The 21,011-nt window shown below is 48.4% G+C and overlaps 1 protein-coding gene across 6 annotated transcripts; it reads right to left on the reverse strand.

Moving 5' to 3' along the window:
• Positions 1 to 1,821: 1,821 nt before the first annotated feature.
• CBX7 (chromobox 7) lies at positions 1,822 to 20,518 on the reverse strand. Of its 6 annotated transcripts, none has more exons than XR_012623535.1 (8): positions 20,281 to 20,518; positions 18,788 to 18,831; positions 14,713 to 14,778; positions 14,122 to 14,188; positions 13,171 to 13,510; positions 10,968 to 11,102; positions 10,372 to 10,491; positions 1,822 to 1,983 (listed from the first exon to the last, which is right to left on the reverse strand). XR_012623535.1 is itself a non-coding variant. In XM_074826679.1 (7 exons), the coding sequence occupies exons 1-7, from the start codon at positions 20,347 to 20,349 to the stop codon at positions 10,457 to 10,459; spliced, it is 753 nt and encodes a 250-aa protein (XP_074682780.1). In that variant the 5' UTR covers positions 20,350 to 20,518; the 3' UTR covers positions 4,043 to 10,456. The 6 variants fall into 6 exon arrangements, 4 of the variants coding, with proteins under 4 accessions (XP_074682780.1, XP_074682779.1, XP_074682782.1 ...); XR_012623536.1 differs by lacking the exon at positions 1,822 to 1,983 and adding an exon at positions 1,989 to 2,003; XM_074826679.1 differs by lacking the exon at positions 1,822 to 1,983 and having other exon boundaries at positions 4,043 to 10,491; positions 10,968 to 11,099.
• Positions 20,519 to 21,011: the final 493 nt, after the last annotated feature.

Below are 21,011 nucleotides of genomic sequence, written 5' to 3' on the forward strand. Positions count from 1 at the left end.
TCACCTGGAGGTGCCACCCGGCACAGCAGAACAGCATGTTCTCCTGCTTTATCTTCGTTTTAGGGTGTGGGGGGGTGCGTTTCAGAATGATACCCTCTGGGGAAAGGGGGAGCTGTGAAGAGGGCTGTAAGGCAGCGGCCGACTTGCTTTTGCTGCCTTTCTCAAACCACCACGGCCTCACCAGCTACCTGCAGAGCATCGGCGCCCCTCTGCCTCCCGCTTTTCAGCCGGCCTGGCAGGGAGCACTCACAGCCCCTGTGGCCTTTGCTAACTCTTTCTCCATCTGCATTTGCTTTCCCTTTACACCTCTGGCTCAGAAGTTCCACCCAGAAGGACAGTTTTCTGGAAACGGCTGTATTTGTCAGTACGAGCAGGGACGGGTTTCCCAAAAGCAAGGTGAGCAGGTAGGAGAACGAGTGTTTTCCTCACTACCTGCGACTCAGGCAAGATCTGTCATAGCGTTTTGTTCTTTTTCACCTTAGCAGCTGCACAGTTGCAGCCACCACAAGCTCTCTGGCCAGAGGAAAAGTGACTCAGGGAAGGATGCGTTCCTCACCGCCTGTGCTCATCTGAAGCAGGGTGGATGGAGAGGTTGCTGAATGCTGACAGAGAGGCCAACAGACAGTCACACAGACCGTGGTTCAGGAGATGCGCACGATGCAGTGAACAAGGTGTTTCTATGGTCAGGGCCTGAACTGTACTGTACTTCATCACTGATAATTCTGCATTTAGGTCATACCATTTGCTTCAAGAATAGGCTGTAAGTGGCCCTTTCTCAGGTATTTACCATCACAGGCCAACAGAGAACAAACCCCAGACTGTCACCTAGAATGGGACAAGTCCTTCTGGACTGCCCCATTTCTCTAGACACCACTTTTTAAAATCTCAGTTCTTTATACGCTTGAAGGTGACTTCAAAAGAACAAGTCGATCAGGTGTTGCTTTTCATTTTTTTAGCTGCTTTTAACTTAGCACATTAAGTGTTCATTAACACCATCCACATTTAAATTGGTGTATTTGTTACTGTTCACTTTGTTTAAACAACTGCTTTTACACTTGTGGCTGAGCATCAAGTAATTGAACTTCCAACCATCAGTATCATCCACCCTAAAAAGCAGGCACTCCCAAATCAAATGGGGAGAGTCCTTATGCAGGCACACAAGCAGCAGCTGTAACTGATGGCCTTGTCCCCAAACAGACATGCGGGTCACAAGCAACACACCTCACCTCAGGGCAGGCACACAAGGCACCCCTGATCCATGGACCAGAGGGGGCAGCAACATTTCAGAGAGCTCCATGTGCTCTTTCTAGTTATTTTCTCCTTCCACCTGTCAGCAGGACCCTCTTTTCAGCCAGACCCTCTTTTGGGCAACCACTCAAATCATGGTGAGCAGCCATTGTACAGGTATTGCCCAACAGTGGGCTCTTTCATCTAACTTTTACTTCAGAAAGCGAAGTAGCAGCATAATACCCAGCTGTTCAGAGCACTGTTGGGTATTTCCTTTGTTCTGTTCACGTTTCCAGTAAAACACTTTAAAAAACAAAACAAAACAAAAAACAACCTGGAAGATGGCGCTCTCAGAACAACTATTGTTCACTACGGACACTGAAATAAAATATTATTTTGGTGCCTTACTGCCTGCAAGACCCTGGTGCCGTAGGATACACCATAGCACTTCTTGCTAGCACGGAGAATCCAGTGCAGGGAAGCAGTAAGCTTTGAGGGAGCAACAAGACCTTTCTCACCAGAATCACTGGCAAGCGGTGTATGAGCATGGGTGGAGAGCAACAGGTGCAAGAACATTTTTTTTGTTTTTTAAATGGCACTTGATAATGGGAAACTCACCTGCTCAAAGCTGGTAGCTGCTTCCACGCTCATTTTTTGCAGACCCATGACCTGGCAGGAGTAGCAGTGCTTATCTCCATTAGAACAACTCCAAGGGTTGATCAACTGACTCCATTGCTGTTTGCTCCAGGGAGGTCACTGTTGGGAGCAGCAGATTTCTGTAAAGAAACAGTCATTCCCTCTCCTACACCGGGAGCTGACACAGCTGCACACACCCCAGTCCCTCAAGCAAACGCTGCATCGTTTTTGAAGCAAACCCTTGGCACTATGGTCATCCATGTCAACACACAGTAGGATTTCCCAGCTGCAACTCTGCAACATCCAAGAGCAAAGACAGACCCCCCAGAGCCGACTGCGTACCACCTGTACAGCGGTTCTGGGTGGCTCAGTGGGGCCAGAACAACCACCCCTCCAGCCCACTAACTTTCTGCTGTAGCGGAGAGAGGAGGCGGCCCATGGGGTTCATGCAGTGCCTACACCACTGGGGTACTGCCATATCCCTGGGGCCTGCCTATGAGTTCTCAAACGGGCCCAGCCACCCAGGCTGCTGCTGGATCGGGGTGATTACACAAGTCCCGCAGGTTTCTTGCATCCTTGCTTCAAAAACAGTCACTTGGCGAGCAAAACACTGGCAAGAGAAGGACCAAGAGCAGGGAAGACGAGTGGTGCTGAACAGGCAGGGGGTGACTACCAGCTTCCCGGCAGCACTCGCCATTGTAGGGGCCACAGAGGCCGCATTTCATTCCACACTTCTTGGAGAACACCAAGCTGCTCACACCTTGTGGTTTCACCTTTTGGGTGGTGCCTACCAAAGCAGGGGCCCAGGGGCACATCCTGCAGTGCGGCTGAGTACCCTTGTTCTTGGGTATCCTACTGGGAGAGCTTCACAAGGCAAGCCACCTGCACTGCACAGATCAAGGGAGCGGCATAGCAACAGATTATTAAAAAAAAAAACCCCGAAGTACTATCCAGATTATCCTTTAATCCAACCAACACATGCATGTGAAAGGACAAGCCGTTATGAGTTTCTAGCGCCAGCCAGCCTCTGCAGCATTGGCAGGGGTAGGAGGACACAATCTCCAGAGTAGGCTTTCCCGTAACTCTGCACTGCAATTCCTTACAACTTCACCTGACTCACTAGCTGCTGCCAGAAAGTAAGTGGCTGGCTGGAGTCTGCTCCGATGCCATCACTCAAATCCAGCCTCCCTGGCTCAGGGCAAGCACGCTGTCTGTGCTTCGGTAACACTGGCAAGACCTAACCACAGCTGCCCTAAGCCATGACCGACTCAGGAAACACACCCCATCCCCCTCTGCTTCTGCTCCGCGTGCTTTTGTGATTGACGTCATAGCTGCATTCGGATGCAGGGCTCAGCCCCACGTTACATCTACTAAAGACATCTCAGACAGCTCCATTCGTTTGCTGAGGTACCCTGATTAACAGCTAGCCTCCCTCTTGAGGGAACAAGTCAGAAACCAAAGTGGACAAAATGTTATTTGGAATTCTCTCCATGGAGTATCAGCAGGATCCAGGATTCGGGCTCCTCAGCTAAGCCTCGTGTTACCTGCAGTGAATCAGGGGTTGAACTCCACCCAGGAGCTGTTGTGCTCCTGGGGAGCTCCTCAAAAGCCCTGCAGGCCAACGCACCAGAGGCTTTGGCTTGGAGGAGAGCAGCTTCCCCCCTGGCAACCAGAGCAGAGCACGTTTGGCAGCTCAGGCCTCACCTCAGATTTTCTCCGTTCCCACAAGGGGTGCAGGATATGGGGCACACCAGCGCTCTCCTGGTGCCGGCAGAGCTGTCCTGGCACTGCAGCATCACATGAGGACATCAAGAGGTCCCTAAACCCAGAGCAGCAGTCACCCTGCCATCGGAGTTCTCCTCTTCAAATTCTAATCCATTAAAGACCAACCATATCCCAGGTCACCTTTGTACAGCTCTAACTTACCCAGTGGGTTAAAAATTAATAAAAACCTAACCTCCTCGAATCAAAGTAATGAGTAATGTCAGAAACAGTCTTTTGCAGGCTCCATTCTTCATCGATCCTTCTTTACTGATCTCTCTCACGCACGCACACACATTTTCCATTTTTTTTCCAGCCACACTGCATGTTTATACCAACAGAAGTGACGGGTGAAAAATAACTCAGCTGTAGAATTAAAGTAAGGGGAGGTAAATGACCACACAAACAGACCATTAGGTAAATGTCAGTTCTCATATTTAATATTTTAATAATTTTGTTTGCAACATTTACCACATAAATCATCTAAATAAATAGATGCTGTACAGTCTCTTATCCATATCAGTACAAAAATAAAACCACACTTTGTGTCAAATTATACTCGAGCCTGCCCTCCCTTTGCTATTACAATCTCCTTTTACAGCACATACTCGCTCAGAAAAGGCATTATACTCTGATTGGTTTGTTTGGAATTGGTTTACTCCCTATCTCCCCCCCCTCCCCAAATACATTCAATTAGTCTGTACAAAAGCTAGAAGCTCATTCTGTGCAAAAGGAAGCTTTCTGTGTGTGCAAAGACTCAGATGCTGTAGCGTGCTGACAGGAACAACGGCAACAACTGAAGAGACGAGAACAAAAATAATCGGGGACCCTCCCCTCTAACTGACCCCATCCGCCATCTTCGCCCCCCCAACAGAAAGGAAGCATACCAAATTAGATGAGTCAGCGTGCAAAAGAGTCCAAACGATGTGCGTATGCTAAGGGAAAAGGTTGGTGCTGAAAACCCAGAGAGAGAACTGGGGTTCCCCCAGCTGTAGAGCTGGCTAGGTGAAGAAAAAAGATTCAACTCAGCCTGCTCAAAACGTTGTTGAGATACGCAGAACAAAAGCTTCATCTAAATGATTTCAGTTCTTTTGTTGCTGTTCTGTTGGAGATGAGGTGAGGAAACAGCCTCTGGAAAAATCCAGCAGCTACTGAAGACAGCTCCTGGTTCACCCTCTTTTCCTCTCCCCACTCCCTGCAGAAGGACAGACAACTCTCCGTTCCTCAACTAAGCTAATAAGGTGCAATTTTTCAGACAGAAAACTCTATAAAGATGTCTCCAGGGCTGGAAGAAGTGGTCGTAGTTCCAGACCAGGACCACCCAAACTGAAACTCAATTTCATTTTTCCGTTTCCTCAGACAAAGGAGGTGGGGAAGAAAGAAGCCAAACCTGCACCCCGAGGGTGACTTTGCAGGTCTCCTCTCCTCCCCTAGGGAGCCCTCCTTTACTTGGCACGGTGGAGCACACTCCCCCTTCAGCCATGGGAGGGAAGCAAAGGGCTGGGTGGCAGCTCTGGAAAAATGATAAGGAGCAGCCAGCAGCCTGAAACAGATTCATCTTTTGCTTTTCAAATGCCACTTTTAGACAGACGGTAAGGAGTACTTAGCACTCCTAGTGCTTTGCATTCCAAAGTGCTTCAAAACATACTTCAGATTTAAAAGCAAAAAAAAGCTGCTTAACATTTTGACAGATTTGCAAAAAGCTTTTTTGTGCTGACTCTACATTTTCTGGTTAAAAAATAATAATAAAAAAGGCTTTCCACCTCCTCCCTCTCCAAAAATCCCCCTCCTAGTCAAAACTCTGCTACCCCAGTAATGAGATAAGCTGTGATCGGGGTTTCGAACGATCTTATGAGCTCTGCCTTTCAACATCTGACTGGCACCCTCGGACAAGAACCCCTAGCATCTTTGTTTCCATCTGCTGTGGGCTGTGCTGCAATCTCAGCAGCAAAGCTTCCACCCCATCCCAACTTGGCAGCAATCTCTCTCCCCCCTGTCAGCCATTACATGCTCCTACTGAGCTCCGCTCCTCTCTACAACTCCCAGTTAACTAGGGATCATCTGCCACCTGCTCCCTGCTAAGCCACTGTACTTTAAGAAATAAAGGGTGCAAAGGGAAGAGAGGTGGAAGAGAAGGGGTCGTTACTCCAGGAAGTACCTGTTACAGGAAAGGATTTGAAGGGTCTGAATTCAATTTCAAGTGATTGTTTCTTTCTCATCCCAGTTGTCCTTGGGCTGTTTTGTAGGCCTTCCCATCTTGACCAGCTGCTTGGGTGGAACCCAGGTGGTTCGACACCCAGAAGGTTCACACTTTCTCTGTGAGGACAGTAAGTTCAGCAGGCAGAGGACCACACGGTCTCTTGATCACAAGCTATTGTCTCAAAACAAGCTTACCATGCCCTTGCGGAAAACTGTTTTATGACAAGCATGGCAAAAATTACATGTTCCCTTTACCTGGATGTGCCATTGCTATAAATTCCCATGTAGAAGTTACCCTTTGCAAGCTGTTATCATACACATCTCCCTTGCTTTCCCAAATGGTAAAAGATGGATACATAAACACAGCACTGACCATCTCCTCTTCACGGGGCCCACTCAGAACTCTGAGGGGCATCCACCCACTGATGCAAAGGATCAGCTTCACTGCAAGTTCTTTGCACTTCTAACATGCCTTCTCTCTCAGCTGCCAGCTCACCCAAAGGCCTGTCCTCAACTGCCTAGCAAGAGCAACTCTGAGGCAACTCCTTCCCTGACAAGCAGCTGCACCTACCATTTTCCTAGATGGCCCACTGCCTTCCTAGGCTGCAGGTAGGCAAGGGAGGAACAGAAGACTGGTAGATACCAATTAGCTTTAGAAAAGGAGGTTTTTGCACTTCCCTACTTCAGAAAGCACAAACTTAAAGCTTGAGAGGAGAGGAAGGGGTGGAGAGGTGGTGGTAGATTTAGCTTTGCTCAAACACATGGATGTGGCTGACAGCCCTCGCTGCTGTCTTCCGCACCCCGGCCTCTGTTGGGGCTACCACCAAGGGTCTTACATGAGCTACCCTGCCTATTTTTTGACCCGTGCGAGGCCTCCCTTCTCTGTTCCAGTGAAACCATCAAACAGCACTAGCTGGCATACAGCAGGAAACAGTACTGGGGCCAAGGGCCCCCCCGTGAGGTGAACAAACAATTTCGTACATTCAGTCACAAAACACCAGAAGAACAATTCTGGACAGTTTCACAACACTAACAACAAAAAAAAAGAGCCATTCATTTCTCAGTAAGCTTCTTTCTTTCTGAGGCTCCAACACAAGCAAGGGTCAATTCACTAACAAATTTGGGCTTATTTTGGCAAATGAAAGTGCTTTTGGGTGTTCTCACAATAATATCCTGGCCTTGCTTGAAAAAGGGAAATAAAACCAACAAAAAAACACCTTGGTCTCACTTCACAAGCAGAAGGGCCCCCAGGCAAATGCAAGACAATAAGGAGCATGCAGGAGCTACAAGGCTACTTAATGCCACTGCTTATGTGTTAAAACTTGCTGTTCCAAGGCATCACATATATCAGAGCAGTAACATCTAGTTTATAACCATCCAGAAACAGAGGCAGTTCTTTCCTTTTTTTTTTTTTTTTTTTTTTTTAAACACAGTGTTAACAATAAAGGTTTTCCAATCTCATGAAGCCTCTCAGTGCTGTCATATATACAGTGAGTTCACTGTGAGAAGACCTATGACAAAAACTTCTGTCCCCCAAACGTGGCTGGTAAATTCTCACATGGAAACAGTTCTAAGAATGAGTATTAGAACAGCTCTTCTTTGAGAAGTTTGTTTCTTGCATACAGTTCAGTAATTTCCACTGGCTGAAGTTTTTCTTGTTTACAGCCATGGAGCCAAACGAGGTATGGGAGAGTTAGCCTGTTTCTATTCTCAGCTTGTGCTTCAAATAGAATTATTAAACTCAGCTTCAGCTGGATGCTATTCTGGCTCTTCTAATCAAATGGAATGCTTAACAAAGCTCTGAGCACAGCATCTGATTTTCACAGTATGTTAGCCCAAGAGGTCCCAAATCAATTTTCAGATTTTGGGTTGAACTGGCAGGTAGACAGTATTGGGGAGAAGAGACAAGTAAACCCAGACAACCTCTCTTGCCTTCACAAGTAAAACCCCCATACACCTCTACAACTGCAGAAGGGGAATAAAGCTAATTTTAAAGTTCCTGAAGACCAGCTCTACCAAGGAAGTTTACAATGATATGTCACCAGACAATATGGAACAGAGCCACATTTTAAAGAGATCAAGAGAAAAATCTTCTCAAAAAGATCTTTAAGATAAGCAAAAATTCATGAATGTCAAAAAAAAAAAAGTCCACCCCAACACAGTAACTGCTTAGTTTCCTACCACAAACTCCTCCTCACACACACAAACCAAACCCACGCTTAACCCGATAAGGGTTAACTCCTCATTGACCTGTACACAAGGCAGCATGGTAGCCAGGTACTTTGTTCAAGCTTCATGTAGCGAGATGATTAGTCACCAGCACAACTCAAGCTAGCTTGATCCAAAAAATGATTAAGATCTGAAGCTGTGGGTGGATCCTCTTTGAAAGACCACCACAGGTCTTTGAAAACTCCACTGCAAGAGGAAGAAAAAAATGTTTAAAAGAGAAACGCCAAAACAAAACATGGATAAGTCTCAGCTGGTGGAGAGAAAAGCAGAGGATGGAAATCCAGTTTATTAGGACAAGTTCTTTCCTGACACAGGATTGGTATTGCTTCCTATGTCAGCCAAAGCCAGGAACCTTAGTAAATAGGAAGCTTTTTTGGTGTATTTGTACACTGAGACAAGACAGGACAAAGGCAGCAGTACCTGCATTAGAATAAAGAAACCAGATCCTATAAATGTCATGAAGATTTAGCAGGATGAGCCAGAGTTCAAGACTTTTTAAAAAGTAAGCTAAAATATTATGCTTCTGCAACCTAACTACTTGATCTGCTACAACCCTCAAGAGTGGACTCAGCCATGCGGTGTGTCCACTGGCCACAACAAGAGAGAGATGCAGGTATGCAGCACATTTGGCAGGTGCCTTGAAGAGGGGGTGTATGGGTGACAATGACAACGCTGTCTGACCCCACATCCTGCAAATGAGGGTGCAACTCCAGATACAGAAGCCTCGCTCTGGACACCCACGTTCGACAAACATCCTGAGCCTGTATGCTTACCTCATCAATTTGCCCTTGCTAGCTACTGCAAGCTTCTTTCCCACTCACTCTTCCTCCCACCACATAATTCCATCCCCGCCCCCCCCCCCCCCCCCCACCTTCCACTTCTCACCTTCTCAGATTTCTCCATAATAAAACTCCCATGTCACTTCTTTGAGAGACAAAAGGTTAGTCCAGAAACTGAAGATTTTCCCAGTGGTCCTGAAACTGCTGTGACACAGCAGAAGACACATCTGCTCAAACAGCTCTGAGATGGAAGGGAAAATCCTAAATCTACACTGAGCTACCATATCCTATCTGAGGTAAAACCTGCTTTTAATAAAAACAGGGGGCAGTCCAAGCACTTTGCAAAAAGTAGATGTTTGGAGGACAAGAAGCCCCAGAGCTCCAAAATTCTGCAGACCAGCAGCCAAGCCCTTCAAAGGAACACATTGAGGATTTCAACAGGTGCCTTTACCTCAGAGCTCAGAAAGCTCTTAACTTCATTTAGCATAAATACAGCAGATAAGAGATGCTTCAGGCAGGGTGGTGAGAGGAAACAAAGGATTTGAGGACAGTAAGCATGACAGGTAGCCAATGTCACCCTTCAGCACTCTGTCCTGCAGTCCCCACCTTAGACTCTAGCTTACTTTTCTTGCTTTCCATAGGAAAAGGTCTATATTTAAAAATTCATTTAAATAAAATTTGCTTTTAAAAAAAAAGTAAGAGAACATGCATGTGCAAGAACAGATGCTATGCTAAACTACCAACTCAAAAACAGCAATTCTTCAAAAACCTCAAAGTGTCACAGGCAGTCCAGCACAAGGCATTTTTAAGTGCAAGATCAGGCAGGGTCTATTGAAATGCAGACCGCTTTCCTTGGCAAAGATTTTTAAGCCTTCCAAGGGGAAGTTCCCATCAGTAAAGTAGTACAGGATCACAGATACTGTGAGGAGACTGGAGTCACAGAAGAATATTACTCAGGCAGTACAATCCAAGAATTCTCATTGCTAAGAATTAAGAAATTTTTTCTCCTCCTCAAATCTAATACATGCTTTCCCCACATGTTGTTTACCTTGGATCTCTCAATGGGAAGATCCAAGAACAGAATTTGCTGCCAATCAAGGTTCATTTCTAGCTCAGCTCTGTCCAATTCCTGTGTCCTGGGCCTGTGCCAGTATCTTGGATATCTTTGCAGTGCCAGGCAATGCTTCGGTTGTCCTATTAGCCCCTCCTCCCAGGGGAGAGGAGTAAATTTTCATCCAACTTATTACCACAGATTCAGGGCAGCATTTGTTATTAATACTGAATTTGGCAAAGGGTAAAAACACCCCACTTTCCATAACACATTCCTCACACAGCAGAGCTGAGCCTGGAAATCCTGTTTAGCATATACAGAATGGTATGTCTCGACTGTGCTGGGTTTCTGAGCTTTTAATGAGGGCAAATTGAATTTATGTTGCCAATTTAGATTTCAGAGATGCATTTCAGTCTTTCCGCATGATCAACAATCAAAGGGAGAAACCTCTGCTGTCTATACAGACCCATGCTGCAAAGTCTGACTTACCACAGACAGGCAAATACGGTTCTGAAGTCCTGACAGCAGGCCACAGGGAAAACAGCACTGGAGAGAAAGTCTTTACAGGCTGGAGTTATCTACACAGGTAGCATCCATTGCCTCTCGCTGCTGCAGGAAGAGAGGGAGGAGGAAGGTGGGAAGAGCAATGCACAGAGAAGTATCTTTATCCAAGGGATATCAATTACAGAACAAGGCGACAGGCTAGAGATCCAGCTCTCTTTCCACCTCCACATGCCCTCTCCCCACAAATGCAGCTGCCACCACTTAACAGGATAAAAGGTGAATTGTTCAGCTTGCTGCTTTCACATCTAGGAGGGGAGTCTTTGCCAGGGAAAGGGCTGTCAGTTTTTCAGATGGACAAAACAATGACAAACACACACCCCCTACACTGCCCTTTTTTGCGTATCTGAAAGGGGAAAAAGGAGAAGAGGGAAAAAAAAAAAGGAAGGTCTCTGTAAACATTTTAAGAGGAGACATTCTGGATTTTTTTTTTCTTCTTAAGGGGTAAAATAACCCTTCCCTAGCCCCACCCTAAAAGCACTGGTTTTGGGGAGCACTGAAAACAGAGATTCAGAACTGCGCACTCCGGTCTCGGAAGAAGCCCTCAGCCACTTGTGCTTCTCTGAAAGTGACGGTAATGGAGTTTGCTGTGATGTCTGTCACTGTCACTTCGCTGGGGGGCACAGTGGGAATCCAAGGGAGACTGCCATCCACATCTGCTGCAGAAGGAGAGGCAGATAAGAGCATGTTAGTGAGAGAGAGAGAGAGAGGGTGAGGGAGAAGAAAGGAGGAAGAAGAGAGGGAAGGGAAGGATGGAAAAGAGGCCTCCTTTCTGACAAATGGTGGTTGAAATCAGCCTGTACTGAGTCTGCACATACAAGGCAAGAAAGAGCATGGGCAAGCCCTCTCCTCAGAGGCCAAGGGAAAATGGAGGATCACTGCACGATATAATAGGAAAGGATTAGCAAAGGTGTTCAGACATACACCAGCACCAGATAGCCTACAAAGGGGTCAAAAGACTCTGTAACACCACCCAGCTCATCTAACCATCCACAGTTCCCCAATACCTCTCACTCCATCTCAGCCCCTAATTTGGCTGTCAGGAAAGCACACTTATCCAGGTGTGAGCTCACCTGCTTGTAAACGCCCTACCCTGCTGAACAGGAAAAATTCACCAGCCCTTGTAGATGCTCTTCAGATACTCCTATAGGAGTCAAAGGGACTCAAAATGGAGGGTCTTCCTTGTACTGCACCTGCAACGCAGCCTGGGTGCGATTCTCTCAAAAATCCATTAATACTTCTTCATGGAGAGGCTGTTCTTCCGTTCTCATATCCTTCCTTTGCTCTCAGATAGCTCCATACAAGAAACCCAAGCATTCCTGCACTTTCTCACTGTAAGAATAATTATCATTCCCTTTGCCACCCAAAGCCTCACTTCCCCCCAGCCCCCGGAGACAGCCAGAAAAATAGAGAGGAAGAAAAACATACCCTGTCCCTGCCACTATAGCTGTACTATACACCTTGTTGTCCTAACCTGGGTAAGGAATGAGGGTGCCTTAAGGTGTATTTCCTGGCCTTTGTCTGAAATACCTGGGGTGCCTACTTTCACCTCAGAAAGAGTCCAACACCCCCCGTCCCCCAACAATAACTGGAATTTCATGCAGTCCGTGCATCAAGGGGAGAACAAAACCAATTTTACATTTCTGTAGTGCCATTCACTCTTACAATCCCCAAGTGCTTTAGAGCCCAGAGCTTCTAGGGGGGGAACAGCCCCACTCATTTGCACATTGCCAGGATGCAACACTGGGTTCCTCTGTGCTACCCCCATTGCTGCCTCCCTGGATTTTGGGCACTGTTTGAGTCCCTCTCAGAAAGGAGGGGATAGCATTGATTCCCAGAACACAGCTCTCTCCCCAAAATCCTGCCTAATCCAGCCTGGCTAACAGCTACTCCTAACAAGGAGTAACAGGATTCCTTTAGCTACTACAAGGAGCACAAGCCCTGGTTTTCCACTCCTCAGGAAAGCTACGCCTTCAGAAGCTCTAATAATGCAGGGATAGAGTTTCCCTGGTAACTCAGAGCAATGCACACATCCCACAGCCCTCCTGCACAAGATGCTAGTATCACTCCCCAAAATGCCAAATGTGCTTGGACATCTCCCTTGCCTACACTCACACTGCCTACTCAGTGGGATCATGCAGGAGTTACCATCCTTACTTCATCTCTCTCATCCCCCTCTCACATAGCTCTATAGCAAGAGACTCTGGAGGACATGGGGTGTGGAGAGGAAAGGGAAGGAGGGGGCAGAGGAACGCATAATGGGTTCCTAACAGTATTCCTGTATGCTCCTCAGAGCAACACTGTGAGGGGAGTGCTGGTGTCCAAACTTGTCCACTGCCAGCCAAGCCCCTTTGGGCAGGGGACCAGGCTGAGCATGTGGACTGTGGCAGAGTTCATCACTATCACACCTGCATGCCACCTGTGCTGGGACGAAACTGTAAGAGGGGAGTAACTTGCAGTATTTTCCTCATGTTTTCTAACACTGGCAGAGGTGTCACTGATATAAGACTAGAAAGAGGCAACACCACCAGAAAAGCAGATTCATCTGTGCTATTATCCAAACAAGAAAGGAACTTCCAGACAAGAGGGCCACAATGTGAGACAGAGAGAGCTGCTTTGAGGACCTGACCTAAACCACAATCTCAGGATGAGGCAAGCAAGGAGGAAACATGCAGAGCATCCTTTGCATGCCCCAGAACTTCACAACCAAGGGGTGTCTGGCCTTACCTTCTTTGCTGGCGTGCTGCATGGCCTCCCAGTCCTCAGGGCCCTGCCTGGCCTCTAGGCCCACTGCATCATTCAAGAAGAACTCATGTCTGCAGTTTCGGCTCTCCAGGCTCGCCATGCGGGGGAACTTCTTCCTTGATAGTCGCAGGTATTTCTGGTTTTTGCGTTGCTTTCGGAGAGAGAATGGCAGGACTGCTCCTCCAGTCTTCTCTGAGAACTCTGCCTGCCCTGGCTTACTCCCTGGCAGGCTACTGTCTCCTCCTCCAAACCTCCGTGCAAGAGAGAAACAGAGCTTCTCCTTTCCCTTGTGGGCACTCCTCAAGTCCATGCCATACAGCCGCTGCCAAGACATCAACGCAGAAAGGGTCAGAGCAGAAGTCTGATAATACAGCCGGGGCTCCCACCTGAAGTCAGGAAACTATTCTTTGTTCAGTCCCTGAACATCTAGATGAGCTAGGATGAGTTGTGCTGCTTCTACAACAGTTTCTCTGACCTCTTCAACTGCCATCTAAGCTCTTCCTAATACGTGCTTTCTAGGATTGGCTGCTTTACTTGGCAGCAGTCAAAGTGTGCTGGAACTCCACTTCCAAACAGTGGTTACCTTTAACAAGACGGAAAGTCCAAGTCCAACATGCAATTAAGAAAGCATGCCAACCAGGTAACCTGCAACCACCCAAGCCCAAAGTTGATAAAATGCTAGTTCAGAGAGCAAGAGCTGTTGTTGGTTGGGGTTTTTTTTGTTTTGTTTCCCTTTTTTAAAGACAAGTTAGCTGGCTCTTCAGCTAACAGGTTAAAACTATCTGCCTACCCACTGATTTTTTGTTGTTGTGTTAGCTTGTTGCCTCCAATTTTGTCCACGCAATAGCAAATGGACATTTTCCACCTCTCTGTGAGCAGAGGAGCAGCACAGCAGCTAACGAGTTAGAAATACACAGAAGAGCAAGAGGCTACCTGCAGTAGGAGGCGCTTTGGTTTGGGGCCTCTTTTCCTGTACCCCGATGCACGGTCTCTCTCTTCCCTGTGAAAGAGGAACACAAATCAAACCGAGTACTAAATACCACAGCACAAAGCCTAGTTGGAACTTCTACCTTTCACAGTACAGCTCCCTCATTTCCTTCATTAAAAGCCAATGGTGACCAGCATGGGCTTGGAAAACATCCCAGAATTGCTTCTTGTAGGAGTGAAAGCCTTGCAATAAGGGCATTTCTCTGACTTAGCTGATCAAGGATAGGTTAGCAAAACTTACCACCTCACATGACTCCAGTCCAGCCCTGGACCTGATTAAAACCTGAGAATGATTGCTCTTTGGCTCAATGCTGCTTGTTCTTGGCCTCGTTTCCTGAACAGTGCCAATCAAAACTGCTTTAACCCTGTCTTGTCCATCTCAGCCAACACCACGATAGAGAGATCAAGCAGGATTCATTGCTACACATCTCATCTTTGATTGGAGTAGGGACAACAAGGGCGCTTTAGGCACACTGTGAAATAAAGACACTATTTCCTTTTCCTGTGTCCAGGGAGAGAAAGAACATGCATCCTTACTTTTCTTCATAAGCCACTACCAGGCGAGGGTCCAAGATATGATCCTCTGGCTCCCATGTGCTGTATCTGAAGAAAAACATAAGGAATATAAAGTAAACAATACTTTAATGAAACGTTCTCTCTGCAGGCCTGCTACCCATGTGCTGCAGCCCTGGATACTGTCTTCACAAGGGTCGGTGGGGCCTGCCACAACATTGTGAGAGCTCTGAGGAATCCCAGCCATTCCCTCCCCAACTTCCTGCAGACACTGCTTCCCCTTCCCAAAACAGGCAGGGCCAAGTGTCAAGCAGCTCTTTGTAGAACAGGGAAGACTTTCCTCCCCAGGGCCCCCTCCACGCTGTTTGCAAAGCCTGTGCAGACACTTGAAAACCGATTTTAAGTCAATGCCTAAACAGGTCTCATCTGCAGCGCTCCCTCAAATCCAACAGACCCCATGGAACCTTGAGACGTGATCTGATACAGCTTTCTGAAAAATAGGTCTCTCTTAATTTAGAGTGCTCAAAGAGTAAGTATGCTTTCTCACCTGCATTATTAATTACCTCTAATCACTGAAGCCAAAAGTATTCATTTAAGAAGAGTTTAATTTTTCTCCACTGGTGCCATTCAACTAAACATGTTTAGACCTGGGCCCTGAGGCAAGTTGATGGCGACTTTCCAACTATTCCTCCTCTTGCTCGACTCCCCCTGCAGGTTATTTCTATCTAGCAGAGGTCATCAGTATTTCTGTAACGGCACAGGACGAACCCATCTGCATTGTGGTCAGGGCTACCAAAACTACTCAAAATAAGCTTGATGCTCTGAAAGTAGCCTGTGAACAGTGTCACTCACTACCCCATCTCCCTCCTCGATTGACAGACAGCTGTGACAGGAGCCAGATGCTTAGGAAAGGACTGAACCCACCCAGCAGGCAATGCCAAAACAGGTTCCCAAAGGGCACAGCTTCACTTAATACCAGGGAGAAGCAGCCAAAAACTCCCATTGTGGAAGGATCACAAGGTAGCCCTCGTAGGATGTTTGCTTCTAAGGGGTCAAGTTTGCCCAGAAAAGGTGGGTGGCATGTCTCTACCCTACAAACTCAAAGGCAAGAAAGCAAGTCTGAAACCCCAGACGCCTCATAACATTAATTTTCCTGGAATGTGAGGTCCAGGGCCTGAAGGCAGAGCCCCTCCCAGCCCCCTGGGAGGAAGGCCAGAGAGGAGCCACATGCAGCTGGGCAAGGGTGCATTTGTATCAGTCCCTTTAAACAGGGGGGAAGCATTTTAGGATGTTTACATTTCTGGATGAAGCACAGGCTGCACATGAGGGCATGTGATACATGCATATATGTACGCAGGGGAGGTGGTTTGGGAATGTTTTCCCATTTCATCTCTCCATTAGATAGAAGAAAGGTACTGAAATATAGGAGCATTCCTGGAGAATAGATCTAGAAATGAAAGTACAATTCTTTCACAAAAGGGAGAAACAAAAATATGAAATTCAGATATCCCAAAGTGCACTGTACATCAGAGAGTTAAGAACAGACATGCCTTCAAAACCAGCTGATCCCCCCCTCCTTCCCTCCTTTGCTCAAGCCTCCTGCAGCAACCTGACTGTGAGCTGTCAAAGCCAAGATCCTGTTTGAACAGAGGAAGGTTTCCTCCCAGCTGCAGGGATTCTGGCATTCATTCTACAAATTTAAGAAAAATAATAACACAATGGGGGAGAAAAGACATTGGATTGCTTTTCATGGGCAGGAGAAGAAAGGGGATTTGCTTTTAAAAAAAAACCTGGTGGGTGTTGCCTTTTTCTCTGCAGCTCTCTGGCTTCGCTGCAGTGGCAAAACACTGCATATAAAAAAACCCATGGTTCAGTTTGTCACGCGCATGCGCGCACACACACGCGCACAGAGCTATATATATGGGTACACACAGCCCAGGCTGCAGGAGAATTGCAGAGAGCAAGCACTCTGGAAAACATAGATCATATGATCTTCCTTCGCCCTCCTTCTACTCCTCCTCTTCCCCCTCCCCTCTTAACTCCAACCCAAGTTGTAAACAAGCTTGTAGCTAGAATCAGACTGTAACTCCTCCATTCCCTGACTCCAGCAGTATAATCCAGAAATCTGAGGTGCACTGCATTAACAAGATTTTTTTATTTAAAAAAAAAGTGAAATATCAATTACATGGGAAAGCAGCAAACTACTGACCTATCCTTATTCCCTTCCATGAAGCCTCCAACAGAAATGATGGGATAACTGGTACAGAGATTACAAAGAGCAATGCGACAAGGCTGGGGAAGGGAAAGCAGAGAAACACAATGTGGGATGTGGAAATGGAATATGTTGGAAGACAAAGATGCAAACAGCTTGTGGTGTTGCGTGCCATCGCAGGCATATGTATGTTTAGAAACAAGGAACAGAGACTGCTAGCAGGATGTAAGGGACATCAATGCTCAAAGCATCCTGGTTTTAAGCAACTCAAACCACTGCATGAACAGTTAAAATGGAGGGTAGAAAAAAAAAAGAAAAATCAGTGCTCTTCAGATTTGGAGTTTGGGGGAAGATGGAAGGTGTTTGGACTTGTCACAGCATCAAAAGAGGGGAACCTTGATGTCCCCTTGCTCCCTGGGCAGAAGGGTGTGCTTTTAACTCCCAAAAGAGAGTTTCTGATCCCCCTGAGTTCCAAGGTGCAGGGCAAGGAAAGGCAGTAATAAGAATAAGGGCTGCTCTGTCCAAGGAAACTTTATGCCATGTCTCAGTCCACCTCTTGGCAAGTGACTTTACAAGAGAAGGACCTCAATGCGTTTGTTGAAAAGAGAATGGATAAACATCAGTATACTGGCCAAAAGGGAATGGTGCCTCACAGACTACAAATGTATTTCCCAACCTCAACCAGCGATTAAATTAGACTTGACTACTTAGAAGCTTGAAGCAGTCCAAGAACTGACCCACACTATATGGCAACTGGTGCTCAACAAGTGCACAAGGTCACACTTTGCCAGCTGAACTTACAGTCAAGAACAAAGCCACCCTCTCTCACCACCAGCAGGGAGGGGAAGCTGCTTGTATTCACACATGCCCTGTAAGGACAAGGACTGGGCATGCAGGAACACATTTCTACTTCTTGGACACCAGGACCATCCTAGTGGGCCCTGCTTTGCCACTGCAAGGATAAACCTGTAAAGGCAGCCCCCTGTGCTTAGCAACACACAGAGCAACGGCATGTGTAATGTAGTTGTACCCATGCGCATTTACACACACAGACAGTTACAAACAGAAAAGCAAAGACAGGGCCCCATATGGGTTGTCCAGGAGGCTGTTCTACTAGACTGCTAGCTAACATAGTAATATTCTCCAGTTACCTAATCCTTTTAATCTCAAAGCATTTTACAGACTATTTAGGCAAAGAGCAATCACTCTTCTTCAGAGACAGCTGCATTTTAATGAGGAGTATCTGTAATCAGCGCACAGCAATGCTGAATTTTTTTTTTTCTTCACTTTTTGCAACATAGTAACGAAAGCAAAAGCAGAAAAGACACTCAAAATAACAGAAGGTTTCAGGACAAGGAAATGAAGGCATGGAGGTAATTTCAAAGGGACAAAGATCACCTGCATTTGGCTACAATCAATAAATCTGAAACATTGCCCCTTTCCATTTGTGAATTGCAGAGGGGAAGCAGTGGGACAAGCCAAAACCATCAACTTGTTTTCTATTTTAAAAGACTGCTTATAGCTCTAAAAATAAAGTGGGGTCCTCTTGGTGCTGAATCAGCAAAGCAGGAGCCATTCCAAGTTCAGAAGAATCAGGGTTCCCTGTTGAACTCACGATGATTTTAAAAACACTGGTATCTAGAAAGCACTCAATGGAATATTTCAGTGGTGGCAAAAAAGTCAGAATAGACTGGCACAGAGTTTGTATCTCTCAGCTGCCAGTCTGGAAATAAGATTTGGTTTTGATCTGTGGCTTCTTGGTTTTGTTTATCGTTATTGGAATGAGGCACAAGAGGTTACCCGTTAAGAATGAGATGCTCAGTTGCAGAGATACAGTGTAAGCTACTGCCGAATATTAAAGAAAAAGACAAGTAAAACACAACTTACTTTGGGGGCCATCCTTTCCACTTCACCAGGTATTCTACTTTACCCTAAAGATGGAAAAAGGAAGAAAAAAACAGGTGAACTCTACAAACAAATATGGGCTACAGTAAGAGATGCAACCAATCAACAGGACTAAATTCTGCAACTGAAAAGCTCATTTCCCATCACTTTATTTTCAAAACAAAGCCACTTCCTCATTCAACTACACTTGGTATACCTTTTTCTCCAGAAAATGGGCACACGGGGGTATTCAGGCATGCTTGAACTGCCACCAGCTTGGAATCATACCTCTGCAGAAGCCTTGCAGGCAGAACCTCAAAAGCCAACCAGACAGCAAAACTGCAACCATTCCTGCATTTACAGGCAATCCTACAAGAAGTCAGCACATCTAAACGCAAGAGGGAGATGTGTGCCAGGAGCAAGTGTCAGAGGAATTTTTTTAAGCAAAGAGAAGAAATACAGTATTTCAGAACCTATGAAGCATCTCTTTGGCATGTTACCTTCCAGTTGCTACATGCTTTGCTCAAACACTCTTCCATCCATCACAGTCACTCAACCTTTTGACCCAAGCAAACAGCAGCTCACAGCTGAAGTTCAGAGTTATCCATTTATTTGATCACTCTAACTACAAGATTTAAACAGCAAAAAAAAAAAAAAAAAAAAAAAAAAAGGCAAAAAGGAGGGTAGTGATTGGAAACCATGTTCACGGGCTCCATGAGCAGCTACTAAAGTCTTTAATATTATACCGAGGGGCTTGTTAAGCACTTCGCAAAGCATGGCAGAGGCCTTTATGTGTGCAGCATGTCCCCCCTCGGAGTGCCACTGCTGCAGCTGCAGACACCTTTACACAACAGCACGGCCGGCAGAGCGCTTGGGTGCTTGAGCCAGAGAACCGGTTTCGTTTTCCTCACGGGGGGCTCATCAGCCTCCCAGTGTTTGACAGCGCTGCCCGATAAGGAACTTTCCACCGGAGGATCTCTACTCGCTGCGTGCTTACGGGTTAGTCCTCGTCACACCCCCTGGGGATGGCGAACGTTTCCACGGCGGGGGAAACTGAGTCACTAAGCTGGCTGCCGAACCCTTCCAAACCCCCTCCGGATTCGGGCTGTCCGGTTTGCCGGCGCCGGCACTGACTGTGCGTAAACCGAAACCCCCAACAATGACAGCCCACCCCCGTTGCCCGGGCTGCCCCAGAACCCCACCCACCTCAGGAGCGACTCCCGCCAACACGCGTGTCCCCCGCACGCCCGCCCGCAGGCAGGTGCCGGTACCGCCCCGGCCCCGCCGGCAGCGCGGGGGTGCCCGTTACTCCGGGGGGCTGGGGAGGAGGAGGAAGGCAGGGAGGAGGAAGGCAGGGCGGCCACGCGCGCGCCCACCACGCCCCCCCATCCGCCGCGCTTGTGCGGAGCGGGAGGGGCGGGGGGGGTGTCCCGGTGCGCGCGCGCGCCCCCCCCCCCCCGCCCCGGCGGGGCCCGCCCCGCCCCGCCGCAGCCCACCTTCCGCACGCGCTTCTTGCGGATGCTCTCCACCGCGAACACCTGCTCCCCGATGGCCGACAGCTCCATGCAGCGGGCGGGACAGCGGCGCTGGCGCCGGCCACCGGCGGCCCCGCGGCCGGGAGAGCCGGCTGTCGCGAGGCGGAGGGCGGGCGGGCGGGCGGGGCTGCCTCCCGCGGCGGCGGCGGCGAGACTGGCCCGGCGGCGGCGGCGGCCGTTACCCGCTGGCGGCCGTTACCCGCCGCTCCCCCTCACACGCCCCCTCGCGCGCGGCCGCGCCCCCTCCCCTCCCCCCGCCCCGCTTTAGAACCTGCGCAACGTTTTCCCCGGCGCGCGCGCGAGGGCGGGGCGGAGGAGGCGGAGGCGGGGGCGGGGGGCGCGGCTTGGGCGGGAACCGCGGAGGGGCCGCTCCCGCCGCCCCGCTCCCGCCGCCCCGCCTCAGCCCCCGCTTCCCGCCGCCGCCCCCCGCCTCACCCCGCGGCCGGCACCCGGCCTGGCACCCCCCTTTCCTCGTGGAACGGGCCGTCGGCTCCCACCGCCCCGGCGCTGGCGGGGGGAGCGCCGTGAGGAGTCTCCGCCCGCCGCCGCGCGGTCCCCAGCCGCCGCAGAGCGGTCGCATCTCCCCGTGTCCTCCACAGGAACGGCCCTCAGCGACCGCGTGTCACCGGCGGCGGGCGGGCAAACACCGGGTGACGAGGCGTTGAGGCAGGAGAGACAGGCGGCCCCCACCG

Source organism: Strix aluco, chromosome 5 (assembly GCF_031877795.1).
Source record: "Strix aluco isolate bStrAlu1 chromosome 5, bStrAlu1.hap1, whole genome shotgun sequence".
Taxonomy (NCBI): Eukaryota; Metazoa; Chordata; class Aves; order Strigiformes; family Strigidae; genus Strix; species Strix aluco.